The sequence below is a fragment of the Schistocerca gregaria genome, chromosome 6 (genome assembly GCF_023897955.1).
Source record: "Schistocerca gregaria isolate iqSchGreg1 chromosome 6, iqSchGreg1.2, whole genome shotgun sequence".
In the NCBI taxonomy this organism is placed as follows: domain Eukaryota; kingdom Metazoa; phylum Arthropoda; class Insecta; order Orthoptera; family Acrididae; genus Schistocerca; species Schistocerca gregaria.
Window position 1 is genome coordinate 125,742,509 of NC_064925.1, and position 26,259 is coordinate 125,768,767.

Sequence of the window (26,259 nt, forward strand, 5' to 3'; positions counted from 1 at the left end):
TTACGTTTGCTGTCAATTATAAAAATTATCTTGTTACGCCTAAAAGGTGTACAATTTCTCCTATAAGTATACGCTACAAAAGTTGAAAACAAGATTTACAGTAGAGAATAATGAAATTTATGAACTGGATAAGTTTCTTCAAATGTTGAGAGTAATATCATTACAGAACTTGCAAAGAAGACAACAAAGGCAACGAGTCAAATTTCATATCCACAAAAGTAGTCACACTAGTATTTTGTCGAAGTGGAAGGGATAACTGAAAGAAGATTAGGAGAACACTCGAGCTTCAACTGTCAGTTTTGAAACTAAATTTCAAAGATATTAATCGTTTCATTTCTGTCTTCCTCATTTTATGAATTTCATGCCCGTGCAGGCCAGTTCTTCAAACACAGTTTTCTTATAATCTTTCACTGGTCTCGCTTTTCATTTATGAGTGCTGAAAGCTGTTTCATTTTATAGAACTCCTTTTCGACTCTTTCAGCCCTTGCTACTATCTCTCTCTTATGTGTAGCCTCTTTCTCTGTTCCACTTTCAAGACAGCAAAAGTCGGCTACCTCTTGTACAATCTCTCATAAAAGTTTAGGGTTCAGCCCTCTAGCATCTTCATGTTATAACTATCATAAAACACAGCTTTCATTTCATTACCAACTCGAGTCAGTTCTTATTCACTCTTTGCGACCTCTGCTATAGCTTTACAATATTACATAAATCGGGTTTTCTGTCCATCTCTGTCTCAGTTGCTATGATTGTTAAATGAATGATATTTCAGTTATGCCTAAGTGCATTTATAATTTACACCATTGTTCTGTATTAAAGAGAATATTTGTGTAGTTCAAGACACTGAGGGTACTTTCGTAAACATAAATTAAATTTATTTAGTTGCACATCGGCAGCTACGTGGTCACTAATGTAATGTTACTATTCAGATAATACCATTGACTGTCAATAAGTGGAAACATCTAAAATCATAAAATACATAGCTATCATAGTGGTTTAATATCACGAAACCCCATAAAAATATTCGTTCATTGGAAGACCTTAGAGAAAATGTCATTGAGCCGAGACGGACACAGTCCTCCTTAGTTCAAACGTTAAATTTTACTTATTAATGAAATGAAATGTCGTGTGACGAGGGCCTCCCGTCAGGTAGACCGTTCGTCTGGTGCAAGTCTTTCTATTTGACGCCACTTGTGGGGCCATTATTAAACACAACTAACAGAGAAGATATTCAAAGAAGATGTGTACGTTACTTCATGTGCTGATTTAGCCAACGCTAAACAGTTGTGAAATAAGTCGCAAATCTGATCACTGGAGATTGCTGTCTTGAATTCGTATCACATGGTAATGAGCCGGAAAGACGCTATGTTACAGAAAACAGTGCCGGAGCACTTGACTTTCATGACTGATGTCCTCCTACACTTACAGATAGGTCTCAGCTTTCAGTTGGGAAATATAATTTATGCGCTGTCCGCTGCAAGGACTGCTCAAAAGAGTTATCAACAGGAAGAGCGATATGTCGCGTTTAAAATTTGGTTTACCAAAGGATATACGGCTTCCCAGCGTGAAGGCTCATGTTAAAAACTCACGCCAATCGCTTAAGAGTGGCCTCCTGTAGATATCCACTGAGCCGAAAGGCTACCACAACCAGTTAAAACTACTGTTCTGTGTCCTGTCCTAGAACATAGCGACTTCCTTGATTAAACTTATTCCAAAGTATAGCTTCAGTGTCTCATTGAGTACTACGAAATTCTTCTGTCAGGCTTGAATAACACGGTAATCCGACTTTACGAATCAGTCCCGACTATTAAACAAAGATCTTGCGAAATTCATTTATGACTTATGAAAAAGAGTGGCCCCAAATACGTAGCTGAAAACCCTTATTTTTGAAAAGTGAAAAAAAAACCGGGTAGCCGACAGTGTCACATGTCCCCGTTATGTACGAATGTGAATAGCGTCCCGTGGACTTTACAATTGTTCTGTGTATTGATTCATACATAATAAATGTTTTTCAATGAATTTTCATAAAATAATATTGAAGTTATAAAGGTGGTGTCAAATACTAGGTAACACTTTATAGCAGATTTATATTATTTTATTTATTTCAGGGATTTAAAACCCATGACGACAAAATCCTTTTAGGAAATCTTTATTTGGATTGATTACTAGCTTCAGCTAACAATCTGGCCGTCTTCTGATGACAAAACATTCTTGATTAGTGCTGATGCCATTACAGATTACACATTGTTGAAATGTTTCTTAAAATGGCAACATCCACACACAATTAATAACAACTTTTCATCGCTCGTGGTCAGTGTAACTGAACGATGGTCATAAAAAAAAGATGTTACGCCATAAAACTTAGTAACTGACGCAAACAGTATTTACATCAGTGACCTACGTCACGAAATCTGTTACTCTGCGCTCAAACGATGAAATGCTCTTTTTAATTATGTATGGATGTTGTCATTTTAAGAAAGATTTTTAACGATGTATGAAGTCGTAATGCCACCAACATCTAATAAAAAATGTTTTATGTTCTGAAAATGGCCAAAGTCTTAGCCGAAACAAGTAATCAATCTGAATCAAGAAGTTTTCATGTGCGATATTGACTTCGTGGGTTTTCAGCAAATAAATTTACAAAAGATCTCGGATATCCTGGTTGACAATGTCAACAAACTTCAGTTTTCTAGTGGCTGACGTAGTGTGTCGGACAATAGGGAATAAGTGGATCATTAACAATTTATGAATTTGAAGAATGTTTGGAATAGTACAAGTAAGCTTCAGTCTCGAAACCCGATGACAATTATAGCAGACACAGTGTAGGCTTCTCGTGTCACAGTACTGTTTTAGTTCTGAGTGCCTGTTTGGTTGTCGTCATCTGTCAAACATCACTATCTTTCTTACTTAGCATATTGTTTAAGCAACAAGTCTTTGATAATGTTTTAGAACAACTACGCAATATGATACTTTAGACATGGAAGTAACATTGTAACATTAGACATGGAAGCAACATTGTGACATTTAATTTGAGGGTGACAGTCGCACTTTAGGGAACAAGTGTACCTTAATCTGCACGTTACACCAGTAGTATCAATAAAAAGCGTCACCTGTTTTTTTTAACTCTTACAGGCCAACGATGCAGACAGTGTAATGGAAACATTATTGTGACACTTAATATGAGGCTCCATTGTGTCCTGCACCAGGTGGTTTAAAAAGAACAGACATTAGTCTAGTTCGGATGACAAACGGGAGAAAAGGAAAAGTAGATGTCCTAGTCTGGCGGGTATATACTGATGAGCTGCTTCGTTTTTAATAGCTGACAAACTTTTGGACTACATACGTGATGTACGCTGCAGCGCTAAGTGTATTGACCTTTGATCAGAAGCACCACAGATATGCTACTAACATTTTACTAAAAGTCACTAACCCTTTGTGAATAAGAATTCCTGACCAGTATTAAGCTGGATGATTCGGTGAGTCAAATAATTACAGTGAATAATACACAAGATAACTTAATGTCTGAGACGAAACAGCAATCAAACTGTTGCTAATGTACATTTACCAAAGTAAGTGAAGTTGATTTCATCGGTAGTGTTTCCTGGGTCTAGAAAAAAGTAATTAATTCCCTCCTCATCCCTCAAAAAATCGTTTTCTATCAAGACAATGTATGTTCCAAGAAAGATGGTTTTCCATTGGGAAATTTGAGCTGTCTCATGGACGAATAGCCATATTCCGATTTCCATCTATTCACATATTTGAAATTTAAGTCCAGTGAGGAGACTTTGACGTTTTGCAGAATTTCTAGGTTCGCATTAGGGTATAGACTCGACTAACAGAGAAGAAATGAACAGCGTCGTGATATCTTTATTAGAAAAACAACATTCGGTACATTTAATACGAAATCGTAAGGAGACGGCTCCAGCTTAGTAGATACAATGTTATTAAAGAGGTTGAATTCTATGGCTTATTAGCTACTGAACGGTATTACGTACGACTGTTTAATGTACTAATATTTTTTTTTACTCCAGACCAACTTGAGGCTACTGTGGTTCAAACATCAAACGAAATTGGAATATATGTCAACAAAGTTGTGATACGGGATTTGCGTTGAGCAGGCACTTGACAACAACAGACAGCATATCTCAATTGTTTTTTCTTTTGCACTTTTCACTGTCCTCTGCAAGGAGTAGGACGGGCTGTTTTAGACCTGGTTGGTTCAAATGGCTCTAAGCACTATGAGACTCAACTGCTGTGGCCATAAGTCCCCTAGAACTTAGAACTACTTAAACCTAACTAACCTAAGGACACTACATACATCCATGCCCGAGGTAGGATTCGAACCTGCGACCGTAGCAGTCGCGCGGTTCCGGACTGAGCGCCTAGAACCGCTAGACCACCGCGGCCGGCATTTTAGACCTGGGCTATTTGAAAATTGTTGCTCTTTCCAGTTGATTAGTTGCTAGAAAGGCTTCAGAATTGAGAATAAATGCGCCAGTCCAATATTACTTTTGGTCTCACTGGACACTAGTACGTTTGTGTGAGTCCGTGCAAACGGCTGTTACTTTCGTGACCGATACAAGTGTTGTTATCATCGAGAGCTCATATTTTCAAAGAGACGTAAGTCAACAGTGTATTCAAGACGGCTGCCGCGAAATATTTAGTGGTTACAAAACATCAATATTGAAGGATACGACTGATACTAGTGACTGGAATTCATCACTTAACACACACATTGATGTATGAAGTGCTACTGAGTCTGAAGTACTTAAGAGATTAAGACACTCGAACAGTTGTTACTCAGACACGATCCTGACATCTTGTAGTCGCCTTATCTAGTAACTTCGTACTAGCGTTATTCAAAGTATTAGCAATGCTAAGCGAGCAAATCTGGAACACGGCGCTCCCCAGTGTCGCATCTCATTGTGGTGTTAATCCAAATGGCTTTGAGCACTATGGAACTTACCATCTGAGGTCACCAGCCCCCTAGAAATTAGAACTACTTAAACCATCCAACCTAAGGACATCACACTCATCCATGCCCGAGGACGGATTCGAACCAGCGATCGTAGCGGTCGCGCGGTTCCAGACTGAAGCGCCTAGAACCGCTGGGCCACAACGGCCTGAGTGGTGTTAATCAATAATTTAGAAGATCACATGTCGTGGGGGAGGAATGTTACCGCCCATGTTTGAAACATTACGTACTCGCGTACAGGATGCGGTCTCCAACTAATGTAGTTTTCGCTAAGCTGTTTTCGTCGATCGTGCAACAGCTTCCTACACCCAAAGCAAAAGCCACATTCTTGTGTATTTTTCGTGAATACCCATGCTGCCGAAGGCAGCGGATTTCATACCATTCTATATGTACGGAGTGAGCTACGAGAAACGGTCTGCTTTTGGATGTCTATATTATCAGCTATTATATCTCTGTCAAAAAGTTCTTTGTCTGTTATTGGAATACTTATTCTATTAATTAAATTATTCAAAAATAAAAACAGATTTTAATGCCCATATAGCCCTTATTTATCTTCAGATATTCCCCCTTCAATACTTTACAAATCGCTTTACACGTATCTGCAATTGTTTTCGTGCACTGTGGTATTCGAGTGATATACTGTAAGCTAGAGTAGTTCTCTTCTGTAGCAAGAAATCGTAGTGTTACGGTAAGATTGTCCTCTGCACGTATAGCATTTCTCAAATGAGTATTCTGCTTTGTAATACGAGCAGCCACTTTACTGAGCAAACACTGAAATGCCCTCTCTTCCATTGGTAAGTAATTTATATAAGATTTGACGGTGTCCACTGCAGCTCTCGTAACAAATTTCGCTGAATGCTCGACGTACAACTCACGGCTTTACCCCAAGCATACTTCCTTTTCTCCCGCCGCTTCTCTCCTAATGCACACAAAATGCAATTGTGGTACAAGCAAAGTACAGCGCTTAGTATCAAGTTGTTGTTGTCCGCCATCTTGAACTTTGGCGAAAAACATGATGACAGCGTAATACCACTTTTCAGTGCCATGTCCAGAATATTTGTCGAAGAAACTTCACGAATACTTGATCGCATTTCTTCGTCGAAAAACTATGATAGCTTAATAACGGCCTTACTGACAACACGAGTAACGTAGAAGTAAATATCCTCGAAGTAGTGAAGCAACTCTAATCGCTTAATAAAAGCAAGTCTTCAGGTCAAGTTTGTATACCAATTAGGTTCCTTTCCGAGTATGCTGATGCATTAGCTCTACACTTAACAATCATATACAACCGTTCGCTCGATGAAAGATCCATGCCCAAAGACTGGAACGTTGCACAGGTCACACCAATATTCAAGTAAGGTAGTAAGAGTAATCCACTAAATTACAGGCCCATATCGTTGACGTCGATATGCAGCAGGATTTTATAACATATATTCTGTTCGAACATTATGAATTACCTCGAAGGAAACTGTCTATTGACACACAGCCAACAAGGGTTTAGAAAACATCGTTCCTGTGAAACACAACTAGCTCTTTATTCACATGAAGTGTTGAGTGTTATTGGCAAGGGATTTCAGATCGATTCCGTATTCATGGATTTCGGGAAGGCTTTTGACACTGTAGCACACAAGCGGCTCGTAGTTGAATGGCGTGCTTATGGAATATCGTATCAGTTATGTGACTAGATTTGCGAATTCCTGCCAGAGAGGTCACAGTTCATAGTAATTGACGGAAAGTCATTGAGTAAAACAGAAGTGATTTCAGGCGTTCCCCAAGGTAGTGTTATAGGCCCTTAGCTGTTCCTTATTTATATAAACGATTTGGGAGAAAATCTGAGCATCCGTCTTCGGTTGTTTGCAGATGACGCTGTCGTTTATCGACTAATAAAGTCATCAGAAGATCAAAACAAACTGCAAAACCATTTAGAAAAAATCTGTGAATGGTGCGAAAAGTGGCAGTTGACGCTAAATAACGAAAAGTGTGAGGTCATCCACTTGAGTGCTAAAAGGAACTCGTTAAACTTCGATTACACGATAATCAGTGTAATCTAAAAGCCGTAAATTCAACTAAATACCTAGGTATTACAATTACGAACAACTTAAATTGGAAAGAACACACAGAAAATGTTGTGGGGAAAGCTAACCAAACGCTGCGTTTTATTGGCAGGACACTTAGACAATATAACAGACCTACTAAGGAGACTACACTACACTACGCTTGTCCGTCCTCTTTTAGAATACTGCTGCGCGGTGTGGGATCCTTACCAGATAGGACTGACGGAGTACATCGAAAAAGTTCAAAGAAAGGTAGCACGTTTTGTATAATAGCGAAATATGGGAGACAGTGTCACAGAAATGTTGCAGGATTTGGGCTGGAAATCACTAAAAGAAAGGCGTTTTTCGTTGCGACAGAATCTTCTCACAAAATTCCAATCACCAACTTTCTCCTCAGAATACGAAAATATTTTGTTGACACCGACCTACATAGGGAGAATCAATCACCAAAATAAAATAAGGGAAATCAGATCTCGTAAAGAAAGAAGTCGGTGTCCATTCCGCGCGCTATACGAGATGGGAATAATAGAGAATTGTGTAGGTGGTTCGATGAACCCTCTGCCAGGCACTCAAATGTGATTTGCAGAGTATCCATGTAGATGTAGAGGTAGATGTAGATGTACACGTACCTTGATCAGATTGATTATGGAGACGGAAAAGAGGAACGCGGTGATGGATGCCCTCTCTGTTTCCTCCGACCTGTCGGTGAACAGCTCTACGCCGGTGGTGGCGATCAGTAGGATGTTAGCGACGATGTTGACGGCAGCTCCGGCGAAGCGGCCGCACTCGGCCAGGCGGGCGGTGGTCGAACTCCGGTCTCCGCTGGCCAGCCCCAGCAGCCCGCCCGCCGTGCCCAGCACCTGGCGTTCCTCCTCAGATCGCCGCACCATCTCTCCTCACCTCTCCTCCTGCAGCAGAACATATGTACATATGTCAGTCAAATGAAAACCTTAAGTTTGTAATAACAAATCGAAATTTCGCACCGTTATCCTGTAAGTTGGTAAGCGTGCTACAAACAGCGTGCAGAATGGCCTGTAGGTGGCAGCATAGTGCAGATGCACACATACCGTCGCAGTGTCAGTATAAAGATGGCCGCCCCACTTGCGACATGCACCAGGGAAGAACAACATTCTGTTATTCGGTTTTTGGGTATTGAAGGTGTGAAACCTATTGAAATTCATCGACGAATGAAGGTTCAGTACGGTGATGCATATTTGTCACAGCAGCAAGTCTACGAATGGAGTACGAAGTTCGCAAATGGTGTGACTTCAGTGGAAGATGCTCCTCGTCCAAGTCAGGCACAACGAGTTGTGACTCCACCGAATATTGCAGCAGTTGAAGCCATAGTGAAGGAAAACCCCCGAGTGACACTCAATGACATTGCAGCACACGTTTACAGATTAGTCATGGGTCAGCACACCACATTGTGCATGATGTGTTCCAGTTTCACAAAGTGTCGGCAAGATGGGTGCTACCACAGCTGACTCCTGAAATGACAGAACGACGTGTTGATGCTTGTGAAGAACTTCTTCGGCGCTTTGAACGAGAAAGTGATGGCTTCCTTGCAAGAATCGCTACTAGGGAGGAAACCTGGGTTCACTTCCACCAACCGGAGACGAAGATAGCGAGCAAGGAATGGCGCCATTCCTCATCACCAAAGCCCAAGAAGTTTCGAACAGAACCATCAGCAGGGAAAGCTATGCCGACTCTCCTTTGGGACGAAATGGGCGTAATTTTGGAGCATTACATGCCCAGAGGGACCACTGTCACCACTGCATCATACACATATCTCCTACAAAATCATCTGTATCCTGAAATCAAATCAGAACGACGTGGATTGCTGTCTGCATGTGCACTTTTGTAATGCAAGGCCCCACGCTGCCCGTACAACAGTTGCAACAATCACAGACCTTCATCCGCCACCTCATCCACCATACTCACCAGACCTTGCCCCAAGTGATTTCCATATGTTTGGAACACTCAAAGACGCAATGGGAGGAAAGGAGTTCCGTTCTCATGAAGAGGTACGCCACGCGGAGCATTAGTGTTTGCGCGGACTACCAAAAGAACTTTTTTCTAAAGGAATTTATGCACTTTGTAAGCGCTGGAGGACTTGCATTGAGCGTGGGGGAGATTATGTTGAAAAGTGATACAGCTTTGTACCACTTCTGCACAAGAAATAAAATTTTAAAAAATATTTAAGGTTTTCATCTGACTTACCCTCGTACAACAGTTTGTGTGCTCACGGTTTGATGCGAACGTCCCCTGTCGCGGTACCGCACGATGTATTCGAGCTACACAGTGCTAAGCAGTGTACGCGGTTACTCTGCGGTCACGCAGCGTACCCGTGTTGCGCTAATGAAGGACCATTTTAACAAACTTCAACAAACGCCAAGTATTTCAGAACGTACCTTATTTAGGATTCTGATGCTGTAATATGAGCCCCACATAATGGCTAACAGAAAACACGACAAAACAATGTTTTCTGTTGCAAAAGTCGTCTGAATATAGCAAATTTACACATAACTCTACATCTCCATTTTTCAAGACTTCGAAAAACTCAACAAATCCTTCTTTTATACTATATGCTTAACATTTTGAACATAAAATTTAAACACATCAAATGTGTTCACAATTGCGAATAAAGACTACCATCAGCTATAGAATGGAATGACGACAGTGAAAATTTGTGCCGGACCGGGAGTCAACCAAGAACTCTCCGCTCTTCGCGAGCGGTCGCCTTACCATTCGGCCATCCGTGCACGACTCCCGGTCCGATGCAAACCTACAGTAATGGAAATAAGTATTCATACACTAGAACGTGCAATGGTAAACTGCCTTTATTGACAATACGAAACCAAAAACACTAATTGGATATGCACTTTACATATTGGCCAGTCGCCAATGCAGCTTTGCTGGTACAGGGTGTTTTAAAAATGACCGGTATATTTGAAACGGCAATAAAAACTAAACGAGCAGCGATACAAATACACCGTTTGTTGCAATATGCTTGGGACAACGGTACATTTTCAGGCGGACAAACTTTCGAAATTACAGTAGTTACAATTTTCAACAACAGATGCCGCTGCAAGTGATGTGAAAGATATAGAAGACAACGCAGTCTGTGGGTGCGCCATTCTGTGCGTCGTCTTCCTGCTGTAGGCGTGTGCTGTCCACAACGTGCAAGTGTGCTGTGGACAACATGGTTTATTCCTTAGAACAGAGGATTTTTCTGGTGTTGGAATTCCACCGCCTAGAACACAGTGTTTTTGCAACAAGACGAAGTTTTCAACGGAGGTTTAATGTAACCAAAGGACCGAAAAACGATAGAATAAAGGATCTGTTTGAAACATTTCAACGGACTGGGAACGTGACGGATGAACGTCTAGAAAGGTAGGGCGACCGCGTACGGCAACCACAGAGGGCAACGTGCAGCTAGTGCAGCAGGTGATCCAACAGCGGACTCGGGTTTCCGTTCGCCGTGTGGCAGCTGCGGTCCAAATGACGCCAACGTCCACGTATCGTCTCATGCGCTAGAGTTTACACCTCTATCCATACAAAATTCAAACGCGGCAACCCCTCAGCGCCGCTACCATTGCTGCACGAGAGGCATTCGCTAACGATATAGTGCACAAGATTGATGACGGCGATATGCATGTGGGCAGCATTTGGTTTACTGACGAAGCTTATTTTTACATGGACGGCTTCCTCAATAAACAGAACTGGCGCATATGGGGAACCGAAAAGCCCCATGTTGCAGTCCCATCGTCCCTGCATCCTCAAAAAGTACTGGTCTGGGCTGACATTTCTTCCAAAGGAATCATTGGCCCATTTTTCAGATCCGAAACGATTACTGCATCACGCTATCTGGACATTCTTCGTGAATTTGTGGTGGTACAAACTGCCTTAGACGACACTGCGAACACCTCGTGGTTTATGCAAGATGGTGCCCGGCCACATCGCACGGCCGACGTCTTTAATTACCTGAATGAATATTTCGATGATCGTCTGATTGCTTTGGGCTATCCGAAACATACAGGAGACGGCGTGGATTGGCCTCCCTATTCTCCAGACATGAACCCCTGTGACTTCTTTCTGTGGGGACACTTGAAAGACCAGGTGTACCGCCAGAATCCAGGAACAATTGAACAGCTGAAGCAGTACATCTCATCTGCATGTGAAACCATTCCGCCAGACACATTGTCAAAGGTTTCGGGTAATTTCATTCAGAGACTACGCCATATTATTGCTACGCATGGTGGATATGTGGATAATATCGTACTATACAGTTTCCCAGACCGCAGCGCCATCTGTTGTTGACAATTGTAACTACTGTAATTTCGAAAGTTTGTCTGCCTGAAAATGTACTGTTGTCCCAAGCATATTGCAACAAACGGTGTATTTCCATCGCTGCTCGTTTAGTTTGTATTGCCATTTCAAATATACCGGTCATTTTTGAAACACCCTGTATACAGAACGAGAATGAACAAGCCTTTACAAAACAAAATACAAAAACATTTGCCAAGTTCTCTACTGCGCTGGGAATTACGTATTCATAAACCAACGGAAAATGATACTTCTAACAAAGCCAGAACATGCTTAATACTTCGTATGCATACCCTTCCGATGTATTATTTCACGCAACCCCCGTGGTATGGAATGGACCAATTTTCTTGTAGTTTCCGACGTGATACTGCCTTCCTATTCTCGAAGGAGAGCCTCTTTCAAAGAGGCCTTACTACGGATGTCTTGTTTTCTCACTCGTGTTTCAAGCTCACTCCACAACTGTTCGATGGGATTCAGGGCCGGACTGTGAGCTGGTGTTTTAACAGTGTGTGGAGTGTTGTAGAGCAACCACAGCAAGACAATTTGCCCCATACATTTGGGATCATTGTCCTGTTGTAAGTAATAATTAGTAGGAAGACCCAAGGCGTCAACACTCTGTTGTATATTCTGTTTGAGAATGTTCATATACACAAATCTGTCCATGGTACCTTCCACAAGCACTAATTTTCCGACACCGGCGGCTGGGATACAGCCTCATACCATCACTCCACCACCTCCGTGCTTCACCGTGGGTTGAATTTGTTTCGGTCGAGGTCTGTATTCGGTCTTCTCCAGACCAAGACCCTACCATCATTGCGCACGATATTAAATTTGCTTACATCACCAAATAATACAGTATCCCAGAAGTCTCCTGTCTGGGATACATGCTGTTTTGCGAATTCCATCAGCCACTTCCTGTTCTTTTTGCTGATGTAGTCGTCTCGGGACCTTTTCTTTGTAGACCGAATGATTGAGAATGGTACGAACTGCCCTTGGAGTGATGTAATTTCGGAAGTGGTCATGTACATATGCGGATAGTCCCGATGCTGTCGTTTTAGGGTTTTTCTTGATGATTTGTAGTAGCATTCTGGTCTCTCTTGTTGTAAGCTTCTGTGGACGACTGTGTCGCTCACTGTTCATTACTACATGTCTGCCCTTATATCGCTTATTGATAGATTGCATAGTCGCTCGTCTTCGTCCTATGATGTTCGCAATTTCGGCATACGACTTGTGTTGAAGATACTGGGCGACAACTATGTTTCGTTCCTCAATGGTCGTCTCCGTCCCCTTGCTGCCCATTCTGCTGTTCCACGGTACCCACGTCCCACGTGATCTTGCCTCACGGCTGCCACACGACTACACAAGTGTGGCATGCACTCCGGGGCTGCGTCGGCCGTTTTTTTGCTTGATAGAATTTCGCTGTATGAATGCATTTTGACCTGTCGTAGACCGTACGGAGTGTAACATATTTTATTTTCCCAGAATAGATTCATGGCATGAGGGAAGCTTCATTACCATGAACATGGTTATCTGACGCTACATCATCGTACTTATTCGTATCGGCGCTGTGGGTGATATACTATCCCAACACACCACCGTTGGTTGTCACCATCTACTGTGTGTATACTTATTTCCATGACTGTACATATCCCTCTTCGTCTTGTACTCATACAACCGTTATGTATATTCCCGTACACGTGAGACGTTTCACTTGAAAGTCGCTTACCCGGTATGGGCAGATAAACAGGATATTCCAGTGTCTGTGTTATTCTGATTACGATGCGAAGTTTCTTTGGGCATGCATGTATTCTGATTACGACGCAAAGTTACTTCGCATCGTAATCAGAATAACACAGGTATTGCAGTATCGTATGACACAAGTTAAATTCAGCGACCTTTGCACTCACATGTGTTTACTGTTGGGCAATCTTACAGCATCTTACAAGATAATCTATCTGTTTGCTAAGTGACTGTTAGACAACAATCCGTACTTCTCTTTCGTACTTAGCCACTATAAGGTTAGCAGCTGCTGTAGAAAGGTCTGGTTGGAACACCATTATTAAGATGTTGGAAGATTCAGAATATCTGGAACAATCCAGGAGGAGAAAAAAAAGGAAGGAAAAGCAGAAGTGGTCAACGTCAATAGAGTAAGAGAAAATATTAGCCTCAGATTGTTTTCTTGCCCTTGTAGCTCCCGAAACAAAAACTCCATAATAATTGCAATGCTTACCACTTAGCCAGAAAGATCAAAGGTGTATAAGGGGATTCTACATTAGTTCCCAATACGAGGACGTAACCGTTTGTCCAAACGTGTAATCAAAGCCAAATTGCCTTTTAACATATCTGACCCAAGAATACTACATTATGCAAAGATACCTAATACCGTGGCGCAGTGTCTTTTCCAAAATGCTTACTTTGCTTAACTAATGGACGTTTAGATGCTGTAATAATGTTTGAGTACCTCAGCTTCCATCACTGAATCATGTAATAAGAAGTAAAGCTAATGAGGTGATGAAAATATGTCTTGTTTAAAAACGATTCAGAGAAAGTATAGAGTTCTGTTCAGAAGTTTACAAGGGATGTTAATCATACTGAAGACAAAATTATGCATTAGGAAGAACCTTTACGTTAAGGGAAATTGTGTTTCTGTATCGTTTTGGATTTCACACGATGTGTAAACTTTGTCTAAAAATTTGTACTGTTGTTCGAGTTGTCATTTAAATGCATCACAATTAGTTTCATAATAGGTTTAAGATGTGAGAAATAGATTTCGCTACTCTGTCAACTTTTCTTCATGTGCTGAATTACAAGTAAAATATAAATTTACTAATAGATTGTTAAATGATATTATCCACAAAATTTAATATACAGGGCGTTTATAAATGAATATCGGGGTTTTAACGCTTTATAATGGTTTTTATATTAAACTTACAGTTATAAATGATATGTCAAATGAAACAGCAACTCAAACAGTTTTACCAAGAACCTTATAAATGTTCAATGTCAGCACGATTTGTCACATGGCAGACACCAAGTCTACAGCCGAGTTCTTCCCAAACGTTGATAAGTGTGTCTTCATTGGTTGTGGCAACAGCTACTTCAGTCCGGTTTCTTAATTCAAGGAGGTCTGCTGGTAGCGGAGGCACCTACACACGATCCTTGATGAAGCCCCAAAGGAAAAAGTCGCATGGCGTTAGGTCGGGTGGAAGTGGAGGCCATGTAAAGCAAGCCCTGTCATTGCGGCCCCTTGCGGCCTATACAGCGCTTGGGCACGGTGATGTTCAACCAATCGCGTAGTTCGCTATGCGTGTGTGGTGTCGCACCATCTTGATGGAAAATGAAGTTCTCTGGCTCTTCTTCTTCCAGCTGAGAGAACAGCCATTGCTCTAGTGTATCAAGGTAAGAAGTGACAGTTACAGTAGGTTCACCAAAAAAGAAAGACCCATTAACTTTTCATCGGGATACGGCACAAACCACAGTCATTTGGCACATTTATAAGGTTATTGGTAAAACTGTTTGAGTTGCTCTTTCATTTGACACATAATTTATAACTGTAAGTTATAAATATTACAAAGCGTTAAAATCCCGATATTCATTTATAAACCCTCTGTACTTAAGATGCCATTGATTTTAAATGCTTGGAATGTGTATTTGTCACACCTAGCTTAATAGACTGAAGAATAAACAAGCATGAAAAAGTGGATATGTTGACTTCTGTAAAAAATTACAATTTGTAATTATCTTTCTTAATCAATTGGTGATGATCTTCAAGTATCATTCAGTAATCGCTGTCTGCATAGATGACCAGTATTGCATTTTTCTGAATGTTTTTGAATTAACATTATTGAATACAACTAAAAAACACGGCGTTAGTTGAGTTTCCTTAAAAATGTCCACAATTGTCGCCGCAGCACTTGAGCGGATGTACAGGCAGATATGAAATACTTATTATCCGATTTTAAGAAAATTATTTGATGAAAAAATTTCATTTTTTCATATCCTAAAGCCTGATATCTTCTCTCGATGACCGACTGCATTTTCTCTCTTTAATAGTCACAACTACTGAGCTACATCAAATTAAATAAATAACTATGTGAAATTTAAAAAATAATTCAAAAGCCAAGATCGCTTAAATACTGTTTACTGGTTAAGTGGTTTCAACACACGTAAGGTGCATTCATCGGATCTGAATGTAGCTTAGCATTTATAAACCATTTGGATATATCGATACATGAGGTAGACCAGCTGGTATAAAATCGTTGTCACGAAAAATAAAAGAAAACATCTGCTCTCATGTTCATTCTTTTCCATCAGATATGTAAAACCGAAGTCACAAGGTAAAACTGTTTGGTGCATGACCGCTGGTTTGGTCCAATAGGAATCGTCGACCTTTTTTCAAGGTACCGGATGCGTGATAATCGCATGGGACAGAAGAAGACTATATAGCGGGTACTCGAGAGTCTCCCGCTAGAGAGGTCATGACTTCTGCGTTACTACATTTGTGATATGGGAATGTGCGATATCAAGGAGCAGCAGCACCATAACAGTGGCTATCGACAGACATATTGACCCATTCACATTCTTCATTCTCCTACTGATGTGTATGGCTGTTCGTCTTTCGGCAGTCAAGAAAAAACTGACAGTACGTTAGTCCTTATTGGAAGCATTTGGTAACAACATCGCCATAGTTGATTTACCCATATTTGCCACACACACTTACCACAAAAAGCCCATGCGTACATGTTGGAGTTTACAGAGGTGTCTCTCCTAGGAGTCGTCAGACTCACTCACTCTAGCTTTTCAGCGGATACTTGCTACTTCGTTATTGCACTTTGTAGCTGGAGTGATTCCACATAACTAACGCTTATCACGTTTTCCAAGCAACTTGTAGCGTCGACGGAAACGGCTCATTTCCCGTTACAAACAAAACTATTCTTAAAGCAGAATTTTAGTTGCTCATTCGTTACAGCAGTCCCAGATGTGGTGAGATGTTAGTTCTATAGATCTACATTAACTGGGACAGTAAAACACGAAGAATATCTAGCGATCTAGCAGGGACTCAGTAGCGCTGAATGCTACGCGGTAGCAGTCAGCCAGGGCCAGGACAGTGCTGATAAAGAAAATATCGCACGAGACTAATCTGGAACTGCTCTATGGAATGGGCACGGAAAATTCCGGTTTTTATAAAAGAAAAAGTTTTTGTGACGCGGAAACAAAGCGACGCTGTCCGTCTACGCTGAGCGTCCCATGAGACGTGAGGATCATATACAGGGTGACAATTATTGAACTATATGAAAAGAATCGTAAATTAGTTAAAAACTACGGCACACTCTTTATTTAACATTAAAATATCACCACATATATGACATGCTCGATATACATGCCACAACTGGCGATGTTGGGTCGCGGACGAAAAGCGAAATTCTGCATGACCCTCTGAAGTGTCAGAACATCGATACTGTCGATGACGTCCTGAATGGTTATTTTTTGCTCAGCAATGGTTTTGTTTGATCTACACCTTGTCTTTAATACAGCCCCATAAAAAGGAGTCGCCTGTGTTCCGATCCGGAGAATATGACTGCTAATCGACGCCCATGCCATTGACGTCTGGGTACCTCATAGCCAGAATGTGGACCCCAAAGTGTTCCTCCACGACATCAAAGACTCTCCTGCTTCTATGTAGCCGAACTGCGTTGCATGAACCACATATTGTCGAAATCAGGGTCACTTTGGATAATGAGTATGAAATCACCTTGCAAAACATTTACGTACCATTCGGTAGTCACCGTGCCATCAAGTAATATCGCACAGATTATTCCGTGACTGTCCATTGCACACCACACAGTCACGCGTTGGGGGTGAAGAGACTTCTGGATCGCGAAATGCGGATTCTCAGTCCCCCAGATGCGCCAATTTTGCTTTTTGACGAACTCACCCAAATGAAAGTGGGTTTCGTCGCTAACCTAACCCAATAATTCCCATCATGCTCTGCAGGCAACGGTGAAGTTTGAGTGTCCTAACACATATCGTTCAGAAGATATGAAGATTTTATTTCAATAATAGTCATCCTGTATGTTTGGGCTGACTCCAGCAACGTAATTCAAATATGAAACACCAGAGAAAAAAGTGTGACAACACTTTCTTGGGCGCTACTTGTCTGTCTGGTATGCGTACCACCACAGATCGAAGGAAGGCATCGAAGCAGTTCAGAGGCGGGCTGCTAGATTTGTTACCGATAGGTTCGGAAAACAAGCAGATGTTACGGAGATGTTTCGGTAACTCAAATTTGAATCCCAGGAAGGAAGGCGACCTTCTTTTCGAGAAACACTACTGAGAAAGTTTAGAGAACCGGCATTTGAAGCCGACTACCAAGCGCTTCTACTGCTGCCATCATGCTTGCGCGTAAGGACCACGAAGATATAACACGAGATTTAAGGCTCATACGGAGGCACACAGACGGTCGTTTCTCCCTCGCTCTGTTTGCGAGTGCAGCAGGAAAGGAAATGACAAGTAGTGGTACAGTGTACCCTCCGCCACGCACAGTACGTTGACATTCGGAGTATGGAAGATGTGGATGTAAAAGGTAGGAGAGCAGTCTTCTGTACCTTCACCAGAGTCGTTCTACCTTGCTTATACGCTGCAGCAACGAACTTAAACAGAAAATTTTTGATCGCTCGTAATACTAAACGGCTAAACTGGTTACCTGGCCACCAAGTTCCATAACAGGTTGCCTATCCGGGGTAACAAAAATTTTTTCAATACTTTAAATAATTATTAATCGATTTCAAAAAATCATCTTCCTGTGATAAGTCACTCATTAAGAGACAGACGGATACAATCTTACGTTAAAGGTTAACACAATAAGTCAAGTAATCAAGTTAGAAAGTGAATATGCTTTGAGGCAGTGTCATTCCTGACATCCAAATTACCCACATTACATTACATTCACTTACTTTCATTGCTCATGCAGTGAAAAATCAGCAGCAGTAACGTCATTTTAATCACTTTTTAACTACCAGCTCTATTCGCAACACACTATGCAGACAATAGGTACATAAATCACCGAATGTAACTGCAAGATTATATCATTGTTTAACTAACGATAGTACAAAGATTTGCATTCGTCATATCCGTGTTTCAGACGTGGTAGCTAGATACTTTAAGGAATGGTGGAGTTACTGGTGGTTAGGAATATGGTTATGATATTTCAGTATTCACTACTACTGGAAAAAAAATACTGGTATACGATGGATATTAAGAGAACTGTACTTGTCGATATAGTTGATCAGCTTCCCCAGATTGTCAGGTGTTGACGCCACTGCCACACTTTAGTTGCTAAAACCAATGGATCCCAACCTTTCTGAGACCATTACCCCCAAGTGCAGTCAGATATGGGCTAGTATCCACCGCCTTGCTCACAACGTCAACACCATTGACGTCCAACTATACTGCTCAATGAATCCATGAATCCGCTTGGAAGACTTTTTTACTTTCTAAAATTATGAAAGGTGATATATATATATATATATATATATATATATATATATATATATATATATATATATATATATATATTCGGATAAATGATGATGGAATTTCTGGTGCGTCGCAAGTCCTACCCACAAAGTCACAAGAAATACTTCCCCTGCATGACTCCTCTTCATTGCAGCAGTTGTTTGATCTGCACACTGCAATCCCATTTAACATCAAGTTAAAATGGTTCGTAAATCACTTGATTGGTGCACTTCTTACTTCTGAACTGGCAGAAATTGGAAGACTTCAGGCTGTTAATGCATTGTGTCTGCCCATAGCCACAATAATAATAATAATAATAATAATACTGTGTGCCGGACTATAGTAGCCCTTGCGTAGCTACTGCTGTGTCGTGCAGTCAATTAATTCATTTATCTGTTTGGAAGCGAGGAATGAAGCAATTTCTGATCTACTGCAGATACAGTGCATATACAACTTGTGGAAGACATAGTGTTGACATATTTACCAACAGGTACGTATATGTCTCTTTTATCATCAGCGATGTACGGGACAGAGCCCAACATATATGAGTAGTGGGTCGGTTGTGTGAGGAACCTGTAACCTTCAATGCTGCTAATTGACAAAATGTAGTTATTGATAACTTAGGTAATCAGTATTACAATCTTACAAAACTGTGATAATATTAATGACCTTTCGAAAATAATGTATTTCCCTGACTGAAACAGAATAGTATTATTTAGTTTTTACTCTTCACAAACTTCACCTCCAGGTTGTTCCCACTGGCTAAGACGAACATTACCTGGTTGCTACTTCTTGTTCAGTGGCTCTTACCCGTGCGCTGCTCTGTCGGTACTGTCCTCGTCTGAGACTCTCAAGACGGGGACGACTTGTCTTCTGTTCGCTTCACTCTGCGTAACATTATATACGTGGGAAAACGAAAATCTGCTACATGTATCAGTACTTACGCGGCATACGGCATGCATTAAATGCAGATGAGAACCACCGACGGCGAGGACGCAGTCAAATGGAGACCTTTCCTACTGTGTATTTCAGTTATTAATTTTCTAGAAAATCTGAAAAATGGGATATTGTGGTACATGTTTGACCGGTAATTATCGTTCAGAGGCCTGTTATCTGCTCTGCTTCCAGAAGTGCATCACGGGCACAGATATATGTAACGCGTACTTGAAACAGTGAAGAAATACATATATTCTGAGTGATGTGGCGAAACACTTCTTCTTCCGATTCTCTTTTTCCGGACTCTTTTCATTTCTATTGTGTGGTATACATATCTAAAGACTGGCCACTCTCTCCCTATAAGTATTCCATTGTAACTGTTGCTTATGATTTTTTGATTCGTGGTATCACACAGAGGGAAGGTAATGAGAATACTGTGATGTTCACAGCAAGGCTGTTCTCCTTTTTATGGCAGGAAACTAGTCATCGTATTACATAACTGTTCGCTCTCAAGAAAAATCTGTTTGACTAACGGAGCCGACCGCGGTGGTCGAGTGGTTCTAGGCACTTCAGTCCGGATGCCGTGCCACTGCTACGGTCGCAGGTTCGAATCCTTCCTCGGACATGAATATGTATGATGTTCTTAGCTTAGTTACGTTTAAGTAGTTCTAAGTTCTAGGGCACTGATGACCCCAAATATTAAGTTCCATGGTGCTGAAAGCAATTTTAAGCATGTTGACTAATGGAGATCGTTTGGTATAGCAACCATCTCGTGGCCCCAGTGTTGCAGCGGATTTGCATTACTCTACTGCAACGTGCCTTACTGTTTTCGACTAGGTCTCAAAAGTCCTCTGTTATCGTTGAACCTGTGAATTACTTTTTCATTAATTTTAAATACAATATTGTGGAAATGGCTTAGTTCCAAACAAAAACGACCATTATTTCAATTTGCTTGTTCAATATGTAATTTCAGATTTAATCCAAAATCTCTTAAAGTTCCACAAAATTGGGCATCTTCGTGGCGCTTTCAGCGTCTTTATAACATATACAGATATGAACTGTGATATTTAATTTTCACCTATATGGAATTTTATTATCTTTATCCTTTAATTTTGATGGTAATAACATTTGCATGTGCATTAAGATATTCAGAGTAAGGAATATTGTCATAGAGCCCCCCCTCCCCTCCCTCAGCTGCTGCGGACACAATTTTGACAAAGTCTAAGACACTGGAAATAGACCAAGAGAAGGGCTGACATAGCGTTTCTGTATGACATAAGACTTACAAATTTTCAGTTTTATGAGTTTTGTTTTATCTGTTCAAAAAAATTGTCATAGTGTTTGCCTTTTCAGCGAGATTTATTTCTCTAATTTTTTTTAAAAATCCAAATAATTGTAGGCAGCCCCAGTGAAGCGATAAGAATGAAAAGAAACTATATTAAGAGATGTAATTAAAGAAACTTTTTACATATTTATTTACTCATCTGTTCAGTGGAAACGTGTGGGAAAAAGGGTCGCACAGTGTACTCTAAGCAATGCAGTTATGTTAAACTTTTACACACCTACTTTACAAGTTCAGTGCTACGAGGAAAAAACGAACTCAATACACATTTGACATCATATTCACACTTCGTCTTTTTTACCTCAACCATTGACAAATGTTCCTCATCTTTCGTATTACCCAAATTGATCTGCTCATCTACTTTATTTGTATCAACTTGTCGTTAGTTAGTCAGCTCTTCAAACCACCAACAGTACCAAAAGTTTCTAGGAAATCTGTAAACATATTTTTTTCAACTGCATAGAGAATGGGTTTGTGGCAAGCTCAGGTGTAATGCATACACATGTAGCCTCCATTGCTAAGGGCATGACTGTGCAAGTACACATGCAACAGAGATGTAATATGTTGAATGTTCGTCCGAGTTAAAATATTTAAGAATAGAAAGTTACAGCGCGCTGTTGTCACAAAATAACACTAATGTCACAGAACTGCCCACCTTTACAATAATTTATATTTTAATTAGACAGTTGAAACTAATACTTAATTTCTCATGTTTACTTAATATTAAGCACTATGAAGGAAACATGAATTCTCGTGAGGGATTTAGCATCCAGTCTGCTGCCGTATTCATTTTCTGTCTACACTTAAGAGTGAAAACCAAGTTTCAGTGGGCTTTGGTAGCATGGGCAACTGACGATAAACGCCTTATTCACTGTCGCTGCCACGTTCGTATTGACTGTTCAAATCATTTAATGGCAGCGGAGGTTAGTACCAATTCTGTTTCTCTACCATTCCAAGTAAGAATTGACACTTCTGGAAGGGAATAACGGGCTGAAGGCGGATCGAAGTACACTATGTGATCAAAAATATCCGGACACCCGGCTGAAAATTACTTACAATTTTGTGGCGCCCTTCATCGGTAATGCTGGAATGCAATATGGTGTTGGACCACCCTTAGCCTTGATGACAGCTTCCACTCTCGCAGGCATACGTTCAATCACGTGATAGAAGTTTTCTTACGGAATGGAAACCCATTCTTCACGGAGTGCTGCACTGAGGAGAGGTATCGATGTCAGACGATCAGGCTTGGCACGAAGTCGGCGTTCCAAAGCATCACAAAGGAGTTCTATAGGATTCAGGTCAGGATTTTGTGAGAGGCCAGCCAATTACAGGGATGTTATTGTCATGTAACCACTCCGCCACAGGCCGTCCATTATGAACAAATACTCGATCGTGTTGGAGGTGCAGTCGCCATCCCCGAATTTCTCTTCAACAACGGGGGGCAAGAAGGTGCTTGAAACATCAATGAAGGCCTGTGCTGTGATAGTGCCAAGGAAAACAACAAGAGGAGCAAGCCACCTCCATGAAAAACACGACCACACCATAACACCACCGCCTCCGGTTTTTGCTGATAGCACTACACGCGCTGGCAGATGAGGTTCACCAGGCATTCGCCATAACCACACCCGGCCATCGGATCACCACAGTGTGTACCGTGATTCGTCACTCCACACAACATTTTTCCACTGTTAAATCGTCCAATGTTTCCGCTTCTTACAACAAGCGAGGCGTCGTTTGGCATCTACCGGCGTGATGTGTGGCTTATGAGCAGCCGCTCAACCATGAAATCCAAGTTTCCTCACCTCCTGCCTAACTTTTATAGTACTTGCAGTGGATCCTAATGCTGTTTGGAATTCCTGTGTGATGGTCTGGATAGATGTCTTCCTATTACACAATACGATCCTCCTCAACTATCGGCGGTCTCCGCCAGTCAACAGACGAGGTCGGCCTGTACGCTTTTCTGCTGTACGTGTCCCTTCACGTTTCCACTTCATTCTCACATCTGAAACAGTGGACCAACGGATCTTTAGGAGTGTGGAAATATCGTGTACAGACGTGTGATACAAATGACACCCAGTCACCTCACCACGTCCGAAGTCCGTGAGTTCCGCGGAGCGCTCCATTCTGCTCTCTCACGATGTCTAATGACTACTGAAGTCGCTGATATGGAGTACCTAGTAGCAGGTGGCAACACAATTCACCTAATATGAAAAACGTATGTTTTTGGAGGTGTCCGGATCCTTTTGATCACATAGTGTATGTTCTAGCGTGACGTAGGGATTGGCAACAAAACCTAGGCTACAGCAATTGGGCATCAAAAGTAATTCTCTTAAGCGTGTAATGATTTGGAATTATTGGGGAACAGAAAACATAAGCAATTCGAAAAACATCCGCAGTACCACGTCGAGGTCGTCTGTAAGATGGACAGAAATGCAATCGGCATCTTTCGTCTCTACTTCTTTCATGTTACCACTTGTGCTGATAGTTTCTTCCTTATTCTCCTGACACCTCTTCATGAATACACTGCCGGTGTGTGCCATGAATACACTGTTCTGTTTCTTGTGATGTTCTCGTTATTTCTTACGTCTGTCTTTTAATTTTCTTCGTGAATTTACGTCTAATAGCTATAGTTTAGTTACTTCAATTTATATTCTAAAGAAGAGCATTTAAACAAAACTTACGATGCGTCCAACGCCACATGACGACCTTACACCGCTGATGGTAAGCTACCTAAATATAGGCTTCTGTTTGCATTGAAACGTGTATGTAGTGTGAAAATGTCGTTATGATAGGTATTTATTTATTTTTTATTCTGGTGTGTTTCGGGTCTTGTAGGTATATGAGTAGAAGTTTTGAATTGCTGGTCATTGCGTGCTTATAATTTTACCTCGTAGTTTTCTGTTGATGGCTTAGGCTCGATTGCGCTCAAATAAAGGGCATAACAAAAAGAATCATCCGATTTTTAAAAAATCCTAACTATTATGTTATTTGAGATATAGGCGTGAACAACGTAATGTTGGTAAGAGCAAACTCTCGATATTTACTTGCTTCTCGCTAGGTGTCAGCAGTGTGCGCCCACTGCAGTTCCAGTAAAAATGGTCTCGGGACAACAGAAAGAGTTTTGTGTTCTGCGTTTACGCAGTGCGGGACAGTAGTAACTGTTCAGCATCACTTTAGTACTAGGTATGGTGTAGATTGTCCTACAGCACCGAACATTAGACGATGGCATGAACAATTTCAGGCTGTTTGTGTTAAGGCAAATCACCGGAACGTCCCCTAGTGTCTTCACCCAGATGTCGAATGCATCCGCCATAGTTTCGCAAGGAGCCCGCAGACATCAATTTGGCGAGAAATAGGACAGCTGAACATGGCGGATCCGTCTGGCGTGTGTTGCGTCGACGTTTACACATGAAACCGTACAGAATTCATTTACTACAAGCTCTTCCTGAAGGTGATAAACAACAACGTGCGGATTTCTGTAATTTCCTTCTTGGCAAGATGGAGGATGACAGTTTTCTTCTACGCTTAGCGTTTAGTGACGAGGCAACAATCCATTTAACTGGAAAGGTGAACCGTCAGAATGTGAGAATATGGGGTACGGAACAACTAAATGAATTTGTATAACACGAGAAGGGTTGTCCAAAATTTCATGTTTCTCGTGCAATTTCACAGGAAAAGGTGTGTGGTCCACTATTTTTTTTTTTTATTTGCTGAGAACACTGCTACAGGAAGCACATATGTTGATATGTTTAAGAACTTTCTTTTTCCACATTTAGAGACTGATTCGAACGTCTTCATTTACCAACGGATTGGGACACCGATACACTGGCATCTGGAAGTGCGGGAATTTTTAAATCAAAGGATTATTGAACGATGGATCAGTCGCACTGTACCAAATGATTCAGCCTTAAATTAGTGGCCTCCAAGGTTACCAGACCTGACTGTATGGGATTATTCCTTGTGGGGTTTATAAAAGGCTCTGTTAGTGTGCCTCGCTTACCAACAACATGAACTGAGACATCGCATAACAGCATCTGTAGAAGCTGTAACTTGCAGAACTAGCACTCCTGAAAGAAATGATATTGCGGAGACATGGCTTAGCCACTGCCTAGGTGATGTTTCTAGAATGAGATTTTTACTCTGCAGCGGAGTGTGCGCGGATATGAACTTGCTGGCAGATTGAAACTGTGTGCCGGACCGAGATTCGAACTCGGGACCTTTGCCTTTCGCGGGCAAGTAGTCTACCAACTGCCAACTGCCAGGAAGTTTCATATACGCGCACACTCCGCTGCAGAGTGAAAATCTCATTCTGGAACCATCACATTATTCGCCCAAATCTGCAGCAAATGCAATTCAGGATGCGTCCTCCAGTTGCGAGTAAGCAAGTACAGTGCCTCAACCAGAACGTCGGTCCGTTCAACTCATGTTACAAGACACCAGAGTATATTGCATACTGTGTAATAAGGTGCTGTATGTTGTTCACGGAGTTCACGAGTATACGTGGTATAGGACCAATTGTGAAACAACGCTAAGTATCTTTGGTAAGTCGTTTAAAGGCCGGAGAGGTCTGTGTTTCCACAGTGCGTTGTATTGCCGGTTCTCGGCGTGTGTCAACGCATATGGGTGAGGTGACTGGAAGAGTAATATCACTGAAGCAGACCTTCGCTGCAACGTTCGCCCTGTCTTAGTGTGAGAGCATAAACTAGTACTTTTGTTTCGTGCTAAGCTTTAAAATCATAATTTATCGTTTGTAAATGTGGCGCATAGCTGCTAACCGGAAAGTGATAACTCGGTGTCGTGGAGACTAGCCTTTGCCTTGTAGAATGGAACCATAACTTGGCGGTCGAGCGGTATGAGAGTGTTTGATCGCGGGCAGGTAATTGGTGCTTGGGGCACTCCAAGTCTGAGGACGTGATGTTTCACGAGACTCAATCATGTCATGGTCGTCAGAGTGAATGACTGTCTCGTTCCTAGCGTTTATCCGATCATGCGGTGCCCTCATTTCCATGGTTTGGGATGCCATACCTTTCGCGACAGTACTAGTATGAATCATATAGACTTTGTTCTGTGTGTCTTTTATTTAACTGTGTGTTGTGTTGTGGGAGGCGAATAAT

At 41.4% G+C, this 26,259-nt stretch overlaps 1 protein-coding gene across 1 annotated transcript in view; it reads right to left on the bottom strand.

The window, feature by feature from the left end:
- The window catches only part of LOC126278754 (odorant receptor coreceptor-like), a 41,213-nt gene extending 33,297 nt beyond the window's left edge, over nucleotides 1-7,916 (bottom strand). Inside the window, exon 1 of the mRNA XM_049979031.1 lies at nucleotides 7,656-7,916. Within this exon, the coding sequence (XP_049834988.1) occupies nucleotides 7,656-7,916 (261 nt within the window). The remainder of the gene's footprint in view (nucleotides 1-7,655) is intronic.
- Nucleotides 7,917-26,259: the final 18,343 nt, after the last annotated feature.